Source organism: Ornithorhynchus anatinus, chromosome 2 (genome assembly GCF_004115215.2).
Source record: "Ornithorhynchus anatinus isolate Pmale09 chromosome 2, mOrnAna1.pri.v4, whole genome shotgun sequence".
NCBI lineage: Eukaryota > Metazoa > Chordata > Mammalia > Monotremata > Ornithorhynchidae > Ornithorhynchus > Ornithorhynchus anatinus.
In genome coordinates this window covers 28,152,790-28,174,685 of record NC_041729.1, presented here as the reverse complement: position 1 = coordinate 28,174,685, position 21,896 = coordinate 28,152,790, and the positions used below count along the sequence as shown (strand labels likewise).

The following is a 21,896-nucleotide window of genomic DNA, read 5'->3' as shown; positions in this document are numbered from 1 at the left end:
CTGACTGAAAAAATGACAGGCCACTATGTCAGCTGCTTCCCAGCCCCAATTTCTCTGGGGGTCCCATCACCTGACCTTCCCCTCCCACATTTCCCCACCTTTCTACCCTAAAAGGCTGGAATAATCAGAGAAATATGTCCTGGAATGGATCCAATTCACTTAGTCAATCTGTCTCCTAGGCAGAAACCAGCTATCCTGTTCTTAAGCTGCCCAGAAGCATCGAGGGCTCACGGGTATTTTCTATCATATTTATTCTCTGGGGCAAACCAGGGGTAATGGCAGCATTTCAAAGGGGTGTTATGAACTCTAACCTTATAAAGCAATAGAAGATTTCCTAAATGGCTTTGTAAACTTCTATCTTCTCAAGTCAGCAAAGCCCTCCAAATCAACACTGAATACTAAAGCCGCAAAGCTGCCTTGTCTTCCCTAGGATGCGTCGGCGGGCTTTACTGTAAGCTCTGGTTAAAAAAATAATAATAATAATTGTGCTTTCACCTTTGGGTCCTGGTAGTTGAGTTTTCGGTTTATGAAGTCTTCAAGAAGAGCTTTATCCTGGTATACCTCAGCCAAGCAAACTCTGTACCCAGGGAAAAATAAAGAAAACAGGTGAATAATTTCATATCGCACACATTCCAAATGATTAGCAGATACGGACAGAAGGTGTTCGGTTTCTTATTTTACTATTTTAGGTAACTCAACCGTGTTAGTGACTTACCTCATTACTAAGAGTAACAATGACGCTGCCCATTTATTCCTAGCATCTCAAGATACTGAATGAATGATCACATTTCTATGAGGCAAAGGGAAGCCAATATTCTATCTATTTTTACAGTAGGGAAACTCGGACTCAGAAGGACTAAGGTATTTGGCAAAAGTCCCTCAGAGTGAGTGGCAGCGCAAGGAAAGGACCCTAGGTTTTCTAACTCTCTGTCCAACGCTCTGCCTAGTAGCACACAGCCTTGATTTTTCCTTTCAAGATACTTGTTAAGTGCTTACTATGTGCCAGGTACTGAACTGAGCACTGGGATAGATACGAAATAATCAGATTCCTACGTGGGGTTCACAGTCTTAATCCCTATTTTGCAGTTGAGGTAAAGTTAAGTGACATGGCCAAGGACATACAGCAGACAGATGGTGGTGCCAAGGTTAGCACCAAGATTCTCTGACTCCCAGACCGGTGATCTTTTCACTGGGCCGCACTCCTTCCCTGTTGTCAAGAATATATCCCCGTTGTCCAAGGTTTTCTCATTTGTTCACAGACGGAGGCAAGTTTGGGGATGTGAAGGGGGTGAGGGATGACCAAAGGCAAAGATAGAAAGCCATCGCGTTAGGACTGACGGCTCCAGAAGGAGAGGCCAGTCGTCACCGTAACTGGTGGCATTTATTCAGTCATTCGGTGGTATTTACTGAGTGCTTCCTGTGGGCATAGCACTGTACTAAACTCCTGGGAAAGTGTAATACAACTGAGCTGGTAGATGTGATCCCTGCCTAACAAGGGCCTGCAGTCTACTCGGGGAGACGGGCATTAAAACAGATTAGGGTTAGGGAAAAAAGGAGAACGTAAGAATATTTACGTAAGTGCCGAAGGGGTAGGGTGAGTATCAAAGCGCTTAAGGAGTATGCAGAGGGGAGGGCAGATAGGGGAAATAAAGGGATTGATCTGGGAAGGCCTCTTGGAGGAGATGAGATTTTTGGAAGGGTTTTGAAGGGGGGAAGAGTGGTGGATTGAGGAATATGAAGGGAAAGGGAGCTCCAGGCCAGAGACGGAACGTGGTTCCGGAGTCGGTGGCAGGATAGACGAGACTGAGCTTGGGAGTCAGAGTTCATGGGTTCGAATCCCCGCTCTGCCGCTTGCCAGACTGTGGGCAAGTCACTTCACGTCTCTGTACCTCATTGTAAATGTTACCTCATCTGTAAATGGGGATTAAGACTGCGAGCCCCACGCGGGACGGAGAATGCGTTCAACCTGACCACTCTTTGTGTACCCCGGGGTTTAGTACAGTGGCTGGTACATAGTAAGCGCTTAGCAAATACCATAAGTAAAAATTCAGGAATTATTGGAGCAACGTATCTGCCTCGTGCAGCCTGTCCAGGAGGCACCTGGAGCATGTAGCCGTGAAGAGTGTTCTCTGCCCTTCCAGGAAGACTTCAGTACCACTCACGGGACTTAAGCTCATGGTCCTAGCAACAACTCTCTTGCCAGGTTGCCAAACGTACTGGCTAGAAGAGAATTGGCCCCAGTATTCCTAGAGACTGGAGAATGACGTGGGTAATAACAACCATAAAGGCAAATATTGACTAAGCGCCAACACCAAAGCAGGATCTGTTCTTCACATTAAGACAGTGCATTTTCCTCAGTTCCCAAATGATCGTTTTGTATAATCATGATAATGGTATTTGTTTAGCGCTTATTAAGCAGCAGCATGGCTCAGTGGAAAGAGCCTGGGCTTCGGAGTCAGAGGTCGTGGGTTCGACTCCCGGCTCTGCAACTTGGCAGCTGTGTGACTGTGGGCGAGTCACTTCACTTCTCTGTGCCTCAGTTACCTCATCTGTAAAATGGGGATTAACCGCGAGCCTCACGTGGGACAACCTGATGCCTCTGTATCTACCCCAGCGCTTAGAACAGTGCTCTGCACAGAGTAAGCGCTTAACAAATAACATTATTATTATTATTATGTGCCAAGCTCTGTTCTAAGCCCTGGGTAGGTACAAGGTAATCAGGTTGTCCCACGTGGGGCTCAGTCTTAGTTCCCATTTTACAGATGAGGGAACTGAGGCACAGAGAAGTTCAGCTGCTTGCCCAAAGTACGACGACAGATGCCCACAGATAGTTGATAGTTGGCCACAGATGTGGTGAAAAGTAGTCCAAGTCAGGACCGGAACAGTAAGACACAACTTCTCCAAATTCAAGGGCAGCTGGAAATGGCTTACTTATAATTGAGGTAGGTTTGTGGATTTTTGACTATATAGCGAGCTCGCCGTCCAACAGAATGAGACGTTTTATCCAACGACTCCTCGAAGGTGGCATGCAAGATATCCCGGACGATTTGCCAGGGTACGAATGGGCCCTTCACCTAGACCAAATATAACACCACGTTAGAGAATCAAAAATCTCCCAGGATCTGGACTTCACCCAAGTCAGCTTGGCTCTAACCCCCTCTCCTATTAACGTAAGGCAATCGAGACCATTAACGGGACACCCTGAATTTACGTTGCCTCTTTATTACTCTCATTTCGCATATCCTCACAAGATCCCACTGAGATCAGGGAGGTACTTTTCATTATTTCAACAGAGGGAGGGGACTGAGGCAGGGAGAGACAGTGATCTCTTCAAAGTCCTTAAGCACAGCCAGTCCTCACTCACGGTTCCAAGTCACCCGTTTAACTCTTCGAAAAGCACGCCCGGCTACCGGATGCCACACAGAGCCTCTCCGTCCTGGCAAGGGCTAGGGTTCCGACTATAATCAATCACACACAGGGAATTTGGGCCACCACGTGACATCCTTATCGCCAAGTGCCAGTTACCGCCCCGGCTACCACGGATTCCCCTGAGCAGCTTCTCCGTCATGAGGTTGCTAGACCCAACCCTTCTGCCGGGAGGCTCCATTCCCCAGAAGGCTTGGGTAGACCGGGCGTGGAGCTGTAAAGCAGCTTTTATCTGCCGACTGAATTTCTAGAACGCTTGTGCTCCAAATAATTTGAACGGGGAAGTTCGAAAGGATACACATTACTTTAAGACCCCAGTGTGAAAATGTCTAGCCCGCTCTTCCCATTCCCCACTCGCATGCACTTTCCACTTGCACGTTCACAGACACACACTCGCCGAGAGCATATTTCGTGCAAGGGGATGATGCAGGAGCAGCTAGAGGAGGTGAGGTGAGAAACTGCTTCTGGCTGTGGCTGCCGATTCAGAGAATCAACAGCTGCACAGGCAGCTTCTCTTCTCACCCTCTACGGAGCCTCGCGCGAAGCTGCTTGTCCCCGACAGCCCCCGGTGTACCCCAGGCTCTCATCTCCTCCGCCGGCCCCCGGAAGCATCCGCCTCGGAGCACCCCGTCCCTTTAAAATGGGCTACGCCAATCAGCTGACGGTGGGAACGGCTCAGAAGGGGAAGGGGGACGTTCCTGAACTCAGGGCCCCGCGTATTCCCCGGCGTTCCGGGGTGGAGAAAGGGAGAGCGGCCCGAATCACCTTCGTGTTCAGAATGTTGCTGGCAATCCGGCAAAGCAGCAGCAGCCCATCTTCCTGCATGGTCCAGGTCACCCGCAAGCGTGTCATCCTCTGCAGGGCGCTCTGGTCGGCCTCGTCATGGTAGCGACCCCGTTTGGCCTTCCCTTCCTGCCGCTCGCCTGCGGGTGAGAGGGGTTCGCCCATCAACGGCCCCTTACGAGTGACACCGGACCAGCGGCTTTCTAGTTACTGCGAAAACCCGTGGTGTTCATTAAGCAACTACTCTGTGCCAAGCACCGCGCTGTTGCGGTAGATACAAGATCATCGGGTCGGACGCAGTCCCTTTCCCACCCGGGGCTCACGCTCCGAGGGGGAGGGAGAATAGGAATTTCATCCCCATTTGACAAATGAGGAAGCTGAGAGACTCAGAGATGTCAAGTGACTTGTCCCAGACTACAGAGCAGGCAAGCGGCAGGGGTTGGGATTAGAACCCGGGCCCCCTGACTCCCAGGCCTCAGCTTTATTCCACTAGGCCAAGCCACTTCTCTTCTTTGCTCCCGTCTGACGACGTGAAAGAGAGGCATCTCTCTGGGTTGGGCGGCAGGTGAGACTGCGGACTTCCCGCCCCTCCTCACGCCCCTGCCCCGGACGCTGTTGCTCAAGTCAAGCAGGGTGGGATCGACCCTGACAAGGCGACCTCCTCCTCCTCCTCGACGAAGATTCAAATACAAGAGGGGCAGAAGCCCGCAACTGTCGACAACCTCTCTGAATCAACACGACTGCAAGATGAAATTTTCTTCTCCCCAAGTACCACCTTCCCAACTCTCACCTCTGCACCACCTCCGCGTTCTATCACTTTACAGCCTCCTGGGGCCATTTTGAACACACTGCTTTACAATTGCTATTTAAGCACTTCCTCCTCCTCCCTGTAAATTATTTTGTGCATTTCCCCCCATCAGATTGTGAATTCCATGGGGGCAGGGATCACGTCTCCTGCACCTACTGTAGGAGGAAAGCAGCGTGGCTCAGAGGAAAGAGCCTGGGCTTGGGAGTCAGAGGTCACGGGCTCGAACCCCGGCTCTGCCACTGGCCAGCTGTGTGACGGTGGGCGAGTCACTTCACTTCTCTGGGCCTCAGTCGCCTCATCTGTAAAATGGGGATTAACCGTGAGCCTCACGTGGGACAACCTGATTCCCCTGTGTCTACCCCAGCGCTTAGAAAGCAGTGCTCTGCTCATAGTAAGCGCTTAACAAATACCAACATTATTATTATCACTGTACCCTCCCCCAAGTGTTTAGTCCAGTGCTCTGACAGTTACCGTTGATTGTCCCACTGCAAGACTGTAACCTCGCTGTGGGAAGGAAATGTGTCTATGATGTTGCTGTATTGCATTCTCCCATGCGCTCAGTACAGCGGTCTGCACACAGTGCGCGCTGAATAAATAAGACCGACCAACTGCCTAAAAAACACTACTTCAACAGCTGTATTGCTGTTTAATGGTCCATTCCACTAGAATCTCTCTGTAATAAAAGCTCCTTTTGAACCCACTTTCCAACAGAAACATCTTTTTGAAACAGTGTAGATCGTTCCTAAGCCAGCCAGATCGTTGCCAAAAGCTTTGCATCGTCTGCATTAGGCATATGCGGCTAGTAGAAATATAAAATCGCTCTCGTTTCTCCCCATCTTGGTATTGATGGTAAAATACTCTACCACCTGTGACCCTCGATCTGAAAATCCAAACTGACAGAGCACACAGCACTTGCCTCAAATGTGAATAAATTATTAACCTGAAGACTTTCACAACCGCTTGTCTACAAACTCGGAGATTTATAAAAAAACATCATGAATTAAAAGAGGCGAGAAAAGCTCACACGTGCTGATGAACCGTCCCCTTCACCAGCGCTTGGGCGTGTAACAGTGGGAATGAATATCTTAGAAAACATAAATCCACCGCCTGAAATCAGAAACTTGAACTGAGACAAGGAACTGGCGATACCGCGGCAGTGGATTCCTTCAGAATTCAAAGCTGGAATAACCTAGGAAAGGCATGCCAGCCCGGAGTGATTACAGAACAGGAACGATACAAGTCTGAGGAAATATTCAAAATCATCGCTGAGGATGGGGGAATCTGAGACACCGCTGGTCTGTTCATCTTTCGGGACTCAAGGTGCTTTGATCACGAAGCGGCAGAATGAGTAGCAAAAACAAGAGAAGTCAATTTACATCGACAATGATCGTTACCCCTTTTCCTCCTCTTTGCCTTCTTTCCAGGATCCTTTTTGAGCCTCTTGCGCTTCTGGTTTTTACCACCCCGCACTCTCCTGTTTCGGTCTTGTGTTACTTCTTTGCCTAACTCAAACTGCTCTTCCCTCTCAGCACAGAGTTCGGATGCTGGTCTTGCATCTCCCATAATGTTTATCCTGTTACCTAGAAACAGTTACAAGAAGAACGTCACGAGAACTGCCATCCTCGATGTCAACCTGAAGTCAAAGGGCTGTCCGCGGCTCAATCTGTGGTGTGAGAAATTTCATGCCCTCCCCGAGAAGTTGAAGGCATTTACCTCCGGCACCGAATGTCATGGGGCGTTTGGATAAGAAAGTCTGCAGCCTTACGGTGAGGCCATTTTCGGACACCGGAGTCTCCTAAAAGACACAACACCAGAAACAGCTAGGTGTCATCGAAGAATTCACAGGTGGTTAAGGTAAGAAAACCACTGAAATATACCCTAGCTTTTAAAAAAGCAACGGAATATTTCAGTAATGACAATACGCCGTCGACGTATTTCCCCACATCATCGTGAGTGGGAAGCAGCGTGGCCTAGGGGAAAGAGCACGGGCCCGGGAGTCAGTGGACTTGGGTTCTAATTCCGGCCCTGCCGCTTTGCCCGCTGGATGACCTGGGACACGTCAATTAACTTTTCGGGCCTCGGTTTCCTCAACTATAAAATGGGGATTCGATACCTTTTCTCCCTCCTACTTCAGAGAAGCAGCGTGGCTCAGTGGAAAAGAGCCTGGGCTTTGGAGTCTGAGGTCATGAGTTCGACTCCCGGCTCTGCCACTTGTCAGCTGTGTGACTGTGGGCAAGTCACTCAACTTCTCTGTGCCTCAGTTACCTCATCTGGAAAATGGGGATTAACTGTGAGCCTCACGTGGGACAATCTGATTACCCTGTATCTTCCCCAGCGCTTAGAACAGTGCTCTGCACATAGTAAGCGCTTAACAAATACCAACATTATTATTACGTGAGCCCCACGTAGGGCAGCTAATGTGTCTGACTTAATTCGTATCTAGTCCGGTGCCAAAAATAGTGCTCGACACCTAGTAACGACACAGAAGTACCGTAATTATTCTCTTTATATTTACTTCTCCATTTTCCACATTTACTTTGCGATGGCCTAAAAACTGTATTCCAAGGAATTGATTTCACAACACGACCTGCTGCCTGGATCTTTAAATCATTTGATCCTCTCATACTGACTCCTGTACTCGCAAAGAAGTTAACAGGCAAAAATATACTAAGTGTGTACAACAGGAGGCGGATCACGATTATGTTCCACAAAATGCCGCAGGGCTTTTTATAACAGTTATCAAAATTCACTTTAAATTTAGTTTCCAGAGCCCACTTTTCTTGTCTTGTTTATGATGTAGCTGGTCCAGATCCAGTTGCGTTTTAAGTGGGCGTAGAAACTGGAATCTAAACCGGCTGATCCCAATCCATCACCGGGAATAGAGCCATCGTCCACCACCTCTCGACTCCCACTAGGAAAAACAAAACACACACACAAAGGAGGATCCTGATGGAACTGACAGATCTCTACCCCTTAAGCACGTGGTATTCACCCCACCCCCAGCCCCACAGCACTTGTGTACATTTCCCCTATCTGGAATTTATTTTAATGTCTTTTCTTGTCAAAAACCACCTGAGGAGTTGCAACGTTACCGGAGCCCCAGACCCAATTCCTTCGGCTCGGTACGGTACACGTCTTGGGGCCGCGGGAGGGGCTGCTGAAGAGAAGGAAGGATGTAGCCTACCCCCGATACGGGCTCAATGAATACTATCTACTGACTGATCTCAGAGGGGAGGCCGTGCATTCTGTTATGGAAAGACAGAGAGAACTGCATAACCTGAGCAACTCGTGCTTCCAAGCTTGCAGAATGAAAGAGGATGGGGAGGAAGGTTTGGCAGAATGGTGTCAAATGGGAGCAGCTGTTGTTCCTGGCTGGGGAGATGGCTCTTTGCAGGACAGGGGACTTCTCTGGCCCCCGCTTGGGCTCCCTCTGCTTCGGACTCAGTGCCCTCAGCAAGATGGCAAAATGAATTTTTCCAAGCTAATACGGACGCCCTTCCCTGTCTCCCTTCCGCCCAACGAGCAGTCAAACACCTCGCTTTACAACTAGTGGATTGTCCGACCTTCAGTGGAATGGGAAATAATCCACCAGCATCTCCATCTCTTCCCGCTTGCTGGAGAAGGGGAGTTGAGTTGCCTCTGGCTCCCGGTGACCAGAAATGTCACTTTCAAGCCGTGTCTATGTGCCCTGTCCAAACAATAATGGATTGGGAAATAATCCACCACCACCTCCACCTGCTCCCTCTTGGCTCTGGCTCCCGGGGACCCGAAACGTCACTTGCAAGCCATCCCTATATGCCTCTCTGGAGTCTTCGGATGCACGACGTATGCTGGGATAAGGGACACCGCAAGCAGACGTACGTGATGTACTCCATCATCGCACACTTGCGCTCCAGGTTGTGTTTGTCGATCGCGTTCTCCTCCTCCACGTCGGCGGCGTCCATGTCGCTGGTCCCGTGGCTTGGATCCTGAGAGCTGCTTCTTCTGGCCCGAGGGTAACGGACCACTCCTACAAAACCAAACAGTTCCACGGCTGTACGATCACCACCCGATAGCCCTTTTCATTTAACAGTGACTGAAGCTCACCGCCCCGGTAAGCTCTTCTCAGCTCCCCGTCCCGAAGTCACAGTTGCCTGTACCAGACTCCAAAAGCGAGGAGAGTAGCATGAACCTCCCAACGTAAAGTCGCTGAGCTCGGTTGGCTCGGGGATGGCTAACGGATACTATATCCGCGCACGATGACATCCCCTCCCTCAAAAAATGCAGTGGGATGAAGGTTGTTGTAACAAGGCATCCTCACGATCTGAGATGTAGAGCGTGGCCTAGTGGATAGAGCCCAGGCCTGGGAGTCAGAAGGACCTGGGTTCTAATCCCAGCCCTGCCACTTGTCTGCTGTGTGACCTTGGGCAAGTCCCTTCATTGCTCTGGGCCTCGGTTCCCTCATCTGTAAAATGGAGATTTCGACCGTGAGCCCTATGTGGGACAGGGACCGTCCCCAACCCAATTAGCTGGTATCGACCCCAGCATTTACGACAGTGCCCGGTACATAGCAAGTGCTTAACAAATACCACAATTATTATTGTTATTATTATTATTATTCGCTGGCAGGCACCTAGTCTATCACTTGGGGAGCTGGGCAGGGCAAGATGTGTGGCCCTGGGCTTGGGAGAGTCTCATGACAGGACTGTTCCCTACATTTCACCAGCAAAACCGCTCCTAAACGTCTCAAATGACTCGTCTCATCACTACGTTAGTTAACACTGGGTGTAAAAAGATAGAGATCCAAGAAGCACACAGTCCTAATTTAGCTTTTTTTCCTCCCACTGTTAAGTGCTTACTAGGTGCCAGCGAGGTACTGTACTAAGCGCTGGGGTAGATACAAGCAAATCAGGTTAGACAAAGTCCCTGTCCCACATCGGGCTCACAGAGAAGAATCAATCCCCATTTTACTAATGAGGAAACTGAGGCCCAGAGAAATTAAGTGACCTGCCCAAGGTCACCCAGCAGACAAGTGGCGGAGCCAGGATTAGAACCCAGGTCCTTCTGACTCCCAGGTCTGGGCTCTATCCACTAGGCCATGCTGCCTCTTGCTGTTCTTAACATACAGGCAAGATCAGATATTGCTTTAAATCTCTTCTACCCATCAACTCGGTGCCTGAGGGGCAGAGCTTATTTTGATTCCTGTCCTCAGAAACGGCAGAACAAAGGACTCTGCTTTCCCCCTAACAAGCGGGATAAGAGGGGCAGAAAGGAGGAATGAGAAACAGTAGATCTAGACACGAGACATACGATACCCAGTGGCGTATTGAGGCAGACGCACTGTAGGTCAAACCAATAGTTTTCTACATCTTGCATGGTATTCAGAATATACAGGCGGCTCTCGAACGGCCTGCTACTCTGTGCCAGGTTGTAATGGGGGTCACAGATAGTGGTGTCAATGATCACTGCATTCTTCTTCACGTATATGAAGACCTGTGAGACACACGGATAAGAGAAACGGGCCAAGAGCACGCAACGAGAAAACCGTTATTAACGTATTTAACCGTTCAGGAGTTCTTGTCGTTAATACTTCCACCACTCGGGATCTGAAGACGTTACCTGATCCTTATCCTGAAATTTTTCCGTAGGCCCGAACTGCACCAGTCCCATGTAGCACAGTCTCTGCAGATTCTCCACTACTGAAAAAATGTACCGCCTGGAACAGAGAGGGGAACTGCTGAACTCTGCCTTGGATGGGATGGGAGATTTGCAACTCCGTGCTGTCGATTACTGTTCAAAGAGTCGGCTATGAAATTCTTCCTCTCTGGGCTATTTAGATCAGGTTTTGTCACGCTTTGGTGCTGAAGGCCCACCTCCAACTCCCTTAGCCACAGACCCACATGGATCACTCTTAAATTGGCATTTGCTCTGAAAATTAAATACGCTGTAAGTAACATTTGGGTGGGGGGGAGCACTGACTCATCAGGCATTTTGACAAAACAAAGCGTTTTCCATTTTTAAGCACAAATATTAACATCACCCATTTTGTTCTCCGACTCAGCAGATTTCATTTTAACGCAGCTGTATAAAAAGAACCGATATGCATTTTCTATGCCACATTTTTTTTCCTCCAATGGGAGTAAAACGGATGAAGTCATAATTTTCTTCTCCTTGCAGAACATCATTCGCTCCTTATCCCGGCCAAGTGGCTCTTTTGGAAGCTGTTTCCCGCGTTCCTCGAGCAAATATTAAGGATCTTTATACAGTTTAATCACAATGAACTCACCTTCAACTCCAAGGTTCTTAACGTGGATATCTTTAAGCTCATCGTAGGGAGGGAATATATCTGCCGACTCTGCTGTGTTGTATTCTCCTAAGTACGTACAGAGCTCTGCACTTGGTAAGCGCTCAATAAATAGCATCCGCTGAAGGATGAACTCACCTCTTGTAGAGAAGCTGTTGTCGGATTGATCTGGGGAGAAACCTGATCAACGTGTGCTTCTTCAACGGATCGTTTAAAAACTCTTCAAGACCGTCCACCTAAAAGAGTTGTTTTCAAGGTCAGCTCACTCCCAGTTTCAGAATGAAAAGCCAAAACCGTGAAACGGTCAGGCTCCTGGCAACTATATTCCGGACTTGGGTCTCTAACAGAAAATATTAGAAATCCCAGATTGAATACCAGAAAAATCTACTCTTTTACTGAAACGGGAGACTGGCTTGGGGATGGGGGAGGGGACTGGGGTGGAGAAGAGGTGGGTTTGAAGGGCAGAGTGATACAAGTATGTGTCCGTAAGGGGGTTTGGGTGGAGGAGCTCTTCGATGCCGATTACCGATTTTGTTCCACGGAAGAGCTGCTGCTTACTATTTATTTTGTTCCAAGCCTCAAGGCAATAAAAAATGCTAAGTTCAGAGCTAGTTTCCTTAACTACTCAGAGCATAAAACGGCAAATTAGACTCGAACAGTACCTTGTAGCTGACTTGCACTACCTGGATGAAGACGGAGAGCGGCAGACAGAGGAGAATATCACTCACAAGAGCCCAGCCGTAGCCAAAATCTCGGTGAACCGGAACAGGCGGAACGAAACGCATCCACGAGGCTTCATCCTTATAGACTAGGAGAAGAATTCCGCTTAGTACGACAAACGCTGCCAATTCCTAAGTGATCTTAATATGCAGTACCTGGGCTTCGGAACACCCCAGAGATCGCAGCTTGTAAAACCATCGCCAAACGCCTCCCGGCCAAAACTCACTCCCTCAGCCGTTCTTTGCAAGTTTGGATTTGAAGGTCGTGGCTTTCCACGAGCCTGGGGGCCCCAAGAGTTTTCATGCTTTTTTTTAATTTTGCAGGTTAAGAGAGAAGTGTCTATGTCCACGTGGAGAGACGGGATTTGCTCTTTAGGAATAATGCCTCCTTCCTCATCTGTGAAAGGGGGATCACATACCTCTTCTCCCACCTTGACTGTGAGCCCCGTTTGGGACGTACACTGTGTCTAACTGAACGATCCTGTACCCATCCCGACACTTGGCAAAAATGATATGCTTTATAAATACCATAAAAAGGAAGAGGAGTCACTGAAGAAGGGTTCTAAGAGGGGAGAGTTTTGGTGTGGAGAGCTCAACATAAAGTTCATTCGATCGGAGCAAGAGAAAGTGAAGGACAATAAAGAATATAAAGGGAAATGATAGGGGCTGAAGACCGGGTGGCGGGCTGGGAATAAACTGAAACAAATAACTATTTTACTGGGGAGTGTTTGTGAGTTTGGAGGAAGGACGTGATCGGGCCGGACAGGAAATCAATCAATCGATGGCATTTATCGAGCGCTTACTATGGGGGCAGGGCACCAGACTAAGCGCTTGGGAGAGTAACAATAATAATTACGGTACTTGATAAGTACGTACTACGTGCCAAGCACTTTTCTAAGCACTGGGGTGGATACAGGGTAATTAGGCTGTCCCAAGTGGGGCTCACACTTTTAATCCCCATTTTACAGATGAGGTAAGTGAGACACAGAGAAAGTTAAACGACTTGCCCAAGGTCACGCAACAGACGAGTGGCGGGGCCGGGATTAGAACACACGTCCTCTGATTCCCAAGCCGGGGCTCTTTCCACTAAGCTACGCGCTACAACAGAAAATCAGTAACATTCCCTGCCTATACTGAGTTTACAGTCCGTGGGAAGGGAATGTGTCCGTTTATTGTACTCTCCCAAGTACTTACGTACTTACGTACGGTGCTTCGCACAAGATAAACGCTTAATAAATATGACCGAATAAATGAATGAGACAGACATTAATATAGTTTATATGATGTCATTTAAAGAAATATAATTTTAAAACCGGAGAGGAAGGCATTGGACGGCAGAGTCGGGGGAGACGCTACTGTGAAGGGGGGAGGCTGCCAGGTGGAGAGGCTAAAGGTTAGGCAACTGAATGGAGACAGACTCAGAGTCTTCATTTCGGTTCCGTCATGATCTGTGGGAGGATCACGGCTACGCTACCGAGAGCAATCGGTGCCCGTTTCCTCATCTGTAAAAAGTCGTCAACTGGACTGACGACGAGAATCATCGGAGTCATAAGAGACGGGGGAGGGGGGACCCGACGGGTTAAAAAAAAAAGCTAGAAGATTTTCTGATAGCTTCTGGAGTGCTTGGGGTGGGTAAGTGCGGTCCTGCCTGGAAGGAGGAGAACTGGATAAGTGACCTCTTCAAAATCCCATCTAGACGTGGGAGTCTAAAATTCTACACGGGGAGTCTTGAGGATTTCTTTCAACCAATGTCTACCTTGATGAGGCCTCCTAGATGTTTTCGTAACATACTAATAACGACGGTATTTGCTACACGTGTTCCCCGGGCCAATGCAGCGTGGCCTAACGGATCGAGCGTGGGCCTGAAAGTCGGAAGGACCTAGGTTCTAGTCCTGGCTCTGCCACTTGCCCGCCGTGCGATCTTGGGCAAGTCACTTACCCTCTCTGTGCCTCCGTTACCTCAGGTGTAAAATGGGGACTAAGACTGGGAGCCCCGTGTGGGACACGGATCGGGTCCATCCTGATTCCCCGCGTCCACCCTGGCGCGCAGCATAGTGCCTGGCACCTAGTAAGCGCTTAACAAATGCCATTTAAAAAAGCACTGTACTCAGTGGAAAGAGCCCGGGCTTTGGAGTCAGGGGTCATGGGTTCGAATCCCGGCTCGGCCACTTGTCAGCTGTGGGACTGTGGGCAAGTCACTTCACTTCCCTGTGCCTCAGTGACCTCATCTGCAAAATGGGCATTAAGACTGCGAGCCCCACGTGGGACAGCCTGATACCCCTGTGTCTACCCAGCGCTTAGAACAGCGCTCTGCACATAGTAAGCGCTTAACAAATACCAACATTATTATTAGACACCGGGAAAGATACAAGGTAATCAGGTTAAAGACAGTCCCTGTCCTACAAGGGGCTTCCACGCTAAAGTAGAGGAGAGAACAGGCATTTTAACCTCTCTTGGCAGATGGGGAATTTTTGACGCCACATAGTTAAGTGACTCGTCCAGCGTCACACAGCAGACAAGTTGGCAAAGGACCCATCTGTAAGAGAGACGGATTCAAATGCTCCCACCCCACTGCTGACCAGAGTAAAGGATGACAGTTTCCAGCTGACGGGGTTGAGTTTTCCTGACCAACTCTCTACCTCTGGAGCAAAGAAAGCAGCAGTTTCTCACCTCTTTCAGTGGAGAGCTCCACTTCCGCCTCCCAGGCAGAGCCTTCTGGATTCTCTCTGGAGACGGCGTCCGGGGGAGCCTCTGAATCCCCCGGTCCGGAAGGGAGGGTCTGCGCTTGGCCCGCATCGGGGTTGGGTTCCTGTCTACTGCTCCTTCTTTCACCCTCTTTCAACTCCTCCTTCGAAGGATGCCCGTAGACCAGATACCACAGAAACACGTGGACCATCCGGAGACGAGGCATTTTAGGAAGGAATCCAAGAGAGCGCCCAAGTCCTGGAACTGGGTAGGAGGGAAGAATGACGAAGCAACGTTTGCGATAAAAAGCTTATTTAGACGGCCCGAGTCACACATCCATACAGCCTCTTTGTTTTTTTTTTAATTTAGGCAACTGCATCGTCCTGACTCGGTTCCTCTTCGCAAGGTTTCACCCGCAATATGCTTTAGCATCGAAGAACTGTGCGACCCTCCAAAGGTATGGCCGCATCTAACGATGACGCATATCAACCCATCGGTTGATCGTATTTACTGAGCGTCTTCTGTGAACGGAGCACAGTCCTGAGTGAAATCGAGTTAGCAGATATGAACCCTGCCCCAAAGGAGCTTACAGGCTAGTGACAGAGAGGATGCTGATCGATCAATGGTATTTACTGAGCGCTCTGCGAGGGGACAATGCGACAGATTTGGGAATTGCATTTCCTGCCCACAAGGAACTTACAGTCTAGAGGAGGAGCGTACAGCTTAAGCGCGGCTCAGTGGAAAGAGCCCGGGCTTGGGAGTCAGGGGTCATGGGTTCAAATCCCGGCTCTGCCACTTGCCAGCTGTGTGACTGTGGGCAAGTCACTTCACTTCTCTGTGCCTCAGTTACCTCATCTGTAAAACGGGGATTAACTGTGAGCCTCACGTGGGACAACCCGATGACCCTGTATCTACCCCAGCGCTTAGAACAGTGCTCTGCACATAGTAAGCGCTTAACCAATACCACCATTATTATTATTGACAATACCCCCAACTCAGAATCATTTGAAAGTCTCAAGTGAATGGACTGAGGCGGCTTTGGGTTCAGCAATATGCTGGACACAGAACTTGCTGGTTTCTCTCTCACGACTTCATAAAAACTCTTTCACATTAAGTCGTGAAGCAGCACGGAAAGAGCGGAGGCAGCACGTCCTGTGTTTCTAATAATAATAACGATGATGGTATCTGTTAAGCACTTACTCTGTGTGAAGTACTGTTCCAAGCACTGAGCACTGTTCTACTCTTCCTCCTCATTCTTTTAGCTCTTCCATTTGTCCTTCCTTGTCTCCCTCCTCTCCATCTGGGCTTTCTTAAAACTTCTTTTTTACCAGGAAGACTATACCTGTATTGATTGTATAGCGTGCCTACCATTTTCTCGCTCTTCCCTGAAATCCACTGGACAATCAGAACAAACTTCTATCAGTAATACCAAATCACAGAACAACTGAACAAAATAAAACAGATCCAGAGTCTTACTGTTCATGAACGAGGCCCGTTCCTTACCTATAACTGGGTTATAATTTTTAAGCTGTGTTATGCCCATTTTCTCATCTGTTTTTTTCGTTCGGCTGCTACTCTCCAATTTGGAGGGAGTGGTCGTGCTGGCTTCTCCTGTTACCAAGTTGGCTTTTTCTTCGTTCTCTTCACCTACCTCTCCTTGGGCCCCTGGAGCCTGGTGTGGTTTAATCCTGCAATTCAATTCAAAGTACAGCTCAGTTCCCTCATGTGTAAAATCGGGACAAAAGTACCTGCTCACCCGCCCTTCGTCCACTGGGAACCCCAGGTGGGTGAGGGATCGTGACCATCTGATTACCTCGGCTCTACCCCGGGGCTGAGCACGGAGCACGTGGCACCATTATTATTGTGTTGAGAAAACATCGGTATTTCCCAGGAAAGTCCAAGCTCCATCAAGGTAGATGTGGATTAAAGAAATCCTCAAGACCCAGTCGGGAGGTCTAAGGTTGATGAGGGCTCTGAATAGAGCGAGGGCTGAGGTCTGGCAGACTTGAGGGAATGAATGGGTGATTAATTAATTAATTTTGGTATTTGTTAAGCGCTTACTATGTGCAGAGCACTGTTCTAAGCGCTGGGGGAGATACAGGGTAATCAGGTCGTCCCACGTGAGGCTCACAGTGAATCCCCATTTGACAGCTGAGGGAACTGAGGCCCAGAGAAGTAAAGTGACTTGCCCACAGTCACACAGCTGACAAGTGGCAGAGCTGGGATTCGAACTCATGACCTCTGACTCCCAAGCCCACGCTCTTTCCACCGAGCCACGCTGCTTCTCTAAATTCGCTGTAAATTCCAGGCATGGGAAACTGAGATGCAAGGGGGTCAGAGGTGAGGAAGCTGAGAGTGGAGTAAAGGTTAGGGAAGCTTAAGAGCTGGGAAGTAGCGATGAAAGACAGTCGGTCAAAACGCAACTCAGAGAAAGCTGGGGGAGAGCCAAGAAGCCGATGGTGAGTTTCTGTTTGCTGTGGAAGGGGATGGGAAGCCACTGGAGGTTTCTGAGGAGTGGGAAGAAGTGTGTCGAGCATCATTCCGAGACGCTGACCCAGACAGCAGCACGGGGTATAGACTAAAAGCAGGAGAGGCTGATCGAAGCCACCTGATTTTTCTCCGCGTAGAACAACAGACGACCGAACTTGCCTGGTTACTGTGCTGGAATTGGAGATCCGGAAACGAACTTGCTCAATGGCACTTTTCACAAGAGGATCGCTGGGACTGATTGACGGATGAACTACAAACTCCACCTAAGGGACACAGAAACGGAGGTCAATCGATCGAATTCACTGAGTACATACTGGGTGCACAACACTGTACTTGAACACAGTACACTTGAGAGAATTCAATAAAACCGTCGGTAGACACGCTCCCTGCCCACAAGGAGCCTATAATCTTGCATTAAACTTTCCTAACCTTTACCCCACTCTCCCTTCCCTACTTCTGACCCCTTGCATCTCACAGTTTCCCTTGCCTGGAAGCAGCGTGGCTCAGTGGAAAGACCCCGGGCTTGGGAGTCAGAGGTCATGGGCTCGAACCCCGGCTCTGCCACTTGTCAGCTGTGTGACTGTGAGCAAGTCACTTCACTTCTCTGTGCCTCAGTGACCTCATCTGTAAAATGGGGATTAAGACTGTGAGCTCCATGTGGGACAACCTGATGACCCTGTATCTACCCCAGCGCTTAGAACGGTGCTCTGCACATAGTAACCGCTTAACAAATACCAACATTATGATTACAATCTAGAGGTCGAAAAAGATGACGCGAGGAACCAGAGGGAACGTATTTCACACCCCATCTTCCTTATGACTCACTGAAACAGCTATACCTGCTACTTAAACAGTATAATACAGAGTAATACTTTTCCTGGGAGTTACTAGATTACGGCTGTCCTTTTCAACGATCTGTTGCTCCTGGGTTCTAATCAAGTAACTCAAAAATGGCTTTGAGTTGAAGGTTTTTAATCGTTTTCTACTAAAAGTTGCGGGAGACTTGCCACGTCAGAAATTCTAACTTTGAAATAAAGCAATAGCATTTGCGATGCCCATCTCAGGCAGGGAGTCAGGAGGTCTGAGATTTATTTTGTTAATGAGATGCACATCACCCTGATTCTATTTATTTGCTATTGTTTTAATGAGATGTTCTTCCCCTCGATTCTCTTTATCGCCATGGTTCTCGTCTGTCCGTCTCCCCCGATTAGACTGTGCGCCCGTCAAAGGGCAGGGACTGTCTCTATCTGTTACCGATTTGTACATTCCAAGCGCTTAGTACAGTGCTCCGCACATAGTAAGCGCTCAATAAATACTATTGAATGAATGAATGAATGCTGACATTACCACTCGCCTGCTGTGTGACCCTGGGCAAGTCATGAAACTTCTCATCTGTAAAATGGAGATTCAACACCCATTCTCCCTCCTTCCTTAGTCTGCGAGGTCCATCTGGGACAGGGACCGTGTCCTATCTGATCACCTGGGGTCCATCCCAGCAATTAATGCAGCGCCTAGCACATAGTAAGTACTTAACAGAGACCCTGACATATAATAAGTGCTTAACAGATGCCACAGCTATCATTAGTAGTCTTAAAGTACATTAGTTTCCTTCCTGCTTTCTGCTTTGCTCACATGTGCCGCTCCAAATGGCCACACTCTGGCTACTTGTTCGTTTCCCATAGTGCTGGTGACCGGAGAAGGCTTTTCATTTAGAAAAGGAGAAGGGACATAGCAGTATATCAGATCCGTAAATCTTTATACCACGCAGTAAGTTTTTATCCCCTCCGAAGTGATTGGATCTTCGATCAGGATTTATTTCCTACAACAAAGAACGACCTTAATCCTTCTACTTGAATTTTAAAAGGGAAAATAAACTGGGCTCTACATCATGTTTTAAATGTTGCTGTGTCTGCACAACCTAAGTGAAGTGGAGGGCTAAAGAATTATTCGGTGGATTTGACTTTGTAGACCGTCCGAAGGAATAATCCAAGAGGCCTTGCCTGATTAGGTCCTCATTTTTCCGACTCGCCTCTCCTTCCGCGTTGCCTTTGCAATGGGTCCGTTCCCCTTCAGCACTTTTTATTCACCCTGCCCCCAATCCCACGGGATTTACGTACGTATCCTCACACTCTCCCATTTCCCCTATCTGCAATTTAACGTCTGGTCTCCTCCTGTAGCCTGTAAACTCCTTGTGGGCATGGAGCGTGTCTACCAACTCTGCAGTATTGTTCTCTCTCAAGTGCTTAGTACAGTGCTCTGCACATAGTAGGTGCTCAAAAAATGCCTTTGACTGATGAGGAAGTTGGCACATTCATTCAGGAATGGTAATTACTGAGTGCTTACTATCCCAGCTCGGCCACTTGTCAGCTGTGTGACTTTGGGCAAGTCACTTCACTTCTCGGTGTCTCAGTTACCTCATCTGTAAAATGGGGATTAAGACTGTGAGCCCCACGTGGGACAACCTGATTCCCCTGTGTCTACCCCAGCGCTTAGAACAGTGCTCTGCACATAGTAAGCGCTTAACAAATACCAACATTATCATTATTATATGCAGAGCACTGTACTAAGCACTTGGAAAAGTACAATTCCGAGGAATTAGCGATCACACTCCCTCCCATCATGTGTTTACTATGTATCACACGCTCTTCTAAGCACTAGGGTAGGACTCACAATTGAAGAAACTGAGGCACACAGAAGTGACTTGCCCTCCGTCACAGAGCGAGGCCATGGTGGAGCTAGGATTAGAACCTGGGCTCTCTGACTCCTGGGCCTCTGCTCTCTCCACCTGGCCACATTGCTTCCTCTGAAATGAGAGGCCAGTTCTAGTTACTTCATTATTAGGTGTTGGTTCTAGGTTTTTGAGGCCACAGGAAGTACTTTGTGGGGCTCAGTGAGGTGGCCCAGCTACACCTGTCGCTAACGGCAACAGGATAAAGCTGAGCGGAAGTCAAAAAGTCCTGAATTCTGTTCCCAGCCTGGCTGCCCAGTCACACATTCTGACAGTGAACGAGTTCCTTAAACCCTTCCGGGTACGGATTTCTCGATTTGCTAAACGGAATGAAAAGCTTGCACCTAACTTCACAGAGTTATTAGGATGCTGAGAGGATAATAGTCGCGAAGGGCCTCTGGGCTCCTAGGAGGAAAGGCGCTTCAGAAATCATTGTTTTGTTGAGCATAGGTTCGCCTTTGGCTTCTCTGTACCGCTTTGTTACCAAGTCATTTAAGATCTGGGGAAGGACTGGAGAGGATTTTTCCCACTGAAAGATAAGCCTCTGCTGGGTAGTTAGATGAGATTTCAAAGAAATGACCTTTCCAACCCACGCTATTATCCCCTTCTTACAGAAAAAAATACGTTATCACCAAAGGTATGGTAAGCCAGGGACTGAAAATTAGTCACAAAAGTCAGGAAATTAAAAGTGATCGTTTCCCCAGTGGCTCTCCTACTATCTGAGTACAATCCCACTATCGTGTTACTTAAACCCTGTAAAATTTATGCCTTATAAAATGTGCAAAGTGGCAGAGCTACGGTTGCTGTGGGAACAGGCTACAACATTATATTTCACTGAAACGGATAAATTAATGAACAAGAGAGACCTATCATTCCCTAGTAGGTACCCTACAACGGTATCTAATCAAACGGTTTCCACCACTTGCCTTGGGATGATTTCCCTCAGACAGTCTTGAGAAATTGTCTTGATGCTTAATCTGGCTCAGTCTTCCACTTTCAAATTGTAATCTGTCTTGGAAATATCCCACTGAGATACCATTGGTCATAAATTTCTCTGAGCTGCTCAAAAGGACTGTTAACTTTTCTCTGTTACTATTTAAGCAAATTGTGGCGTTTTTTTCATCTGTTTGTTGGTATTTGGTGTTGGCCGAAGAGAAGCAGCACGGCTTAGCGGAAAGAGTACGGGCTTGGGAGTCAGGGGTAGTGGGTTCTAAGCCCAGCCTCGCCACTCATCGGCTGTGTGACTCTGGGCAAGTCACTTTGCTTCTCTGTGCCTCAGTGACCTCATCTGTAAAATGGGGGTGAAGACCGTGCGCCCCAAGTGGGACAACCTAATAACCTTGTATCTATTCCAGCGCTTAGAACAGTGCTTGGCACAGAGTAAGCGCTTAACAAATGCTAACATTATTAGCGTTATTATTATTATTGTTATTCGTTAAGGGCTTAGTAAGTGCCAAGCATTGTACAGAGCTTTGGCATCGATACAAGCTTATCAGTTTGGACACACACCTCGTCCCACATGGGGCTCAGTCTTAATCCCCATTTTACAGATGAGGTAAAAGAGGTAACGAGAAGCTGAGTTACCTGACCAAGGTCATACCGCAGACGTGTGATGGACCTGGGATTAGAACTCGGGTCCTTCTGACTTCCAGGCCCGGTCTCTATTCATTCATTCATTAGTATGTGCACAGCACTGTACTAAGCGCTTGGAATGGACAAATCGGTAACAGACAGGGACAGTCTCTGCTCTTTGACGGGTTTATCCACTGGGCCACGCTGCTTCTCACTCTAGGATCCGAGCAATTCACCCTCCATCTTTGTGCCCCGATATTCTCCTTTTTAAAAAGGGGAGAATAATCTCTGCTCCCTTCAAATCTTCAAGATATACAGAAAACTTACTAAATAATTGATAAGCCCCCGACAGGTAAATTTCACCTTCGGTGGTGGTGTTTTGCACATGAAGGACAAATATGT

General features: G+C 48.3%; 1 protein-coding gene across 1 annotated transcript in view; it reads right to left on the bottom strand.

The window, feature by feature from the left end:
• The window catches only part of GTF3C1 (general transcription factor IIIC subunit 1), a 70,741-nt gene that overhangs the window by 22,560 nt on the left and 26,285 nt on the right, over nt 1-21,896 (bottom strand). Inside the window, exons 13-26 of the mRNA XM_029050261.2 lie at nt 17,354-17,457; nt 16,208-16,392; nt 14,690-14,968; nt 11,963-12,108; nt 11,439-11,536; nt 10,616-10,712; nt 10,312-10,489; nt 8,879-9,026; nt 7,793-7,928; nt 6,731-6,812; nt 6,412-6,597; nt 4,192-4,349; nt 2,932-3,074; nt 496-577 (exon numbers count right to left, since the gene is read on the bottom strand). Of these exons, the coding sequence (XP_028906094.1) occupies nt 496-577; nt 2,932-3,074; nt 4,192-4,349; nt 6,412-6,597; nt 6,731-6,812; nt 7,793-7,928; nt 8,879-9,026; nt 10,312-10,489; nt 10,616-10,712; nt 11,439-11,536; nt 11,963-12,108; nt 14,690-14,968; nt 16,208-16,392; nt 17,354-17,457 (2,022 nt within the window). The remainder of the gene's footprint in view (nt 1-495; nt 578-2,931; nt 3,075-4,191; nt 4,350-6,411; nt 6,598-6,730; nt 6,813-7,792; nt 7,929-8,878; nt 9,027-10,311; nt 10,490-10,615; nt 10,713-11,438; nt 11,537-11,962; nt 12,109-14,689; nt 14,969-16,207; nt 16,393-17,353; nt 17,458-21,896) is intronic.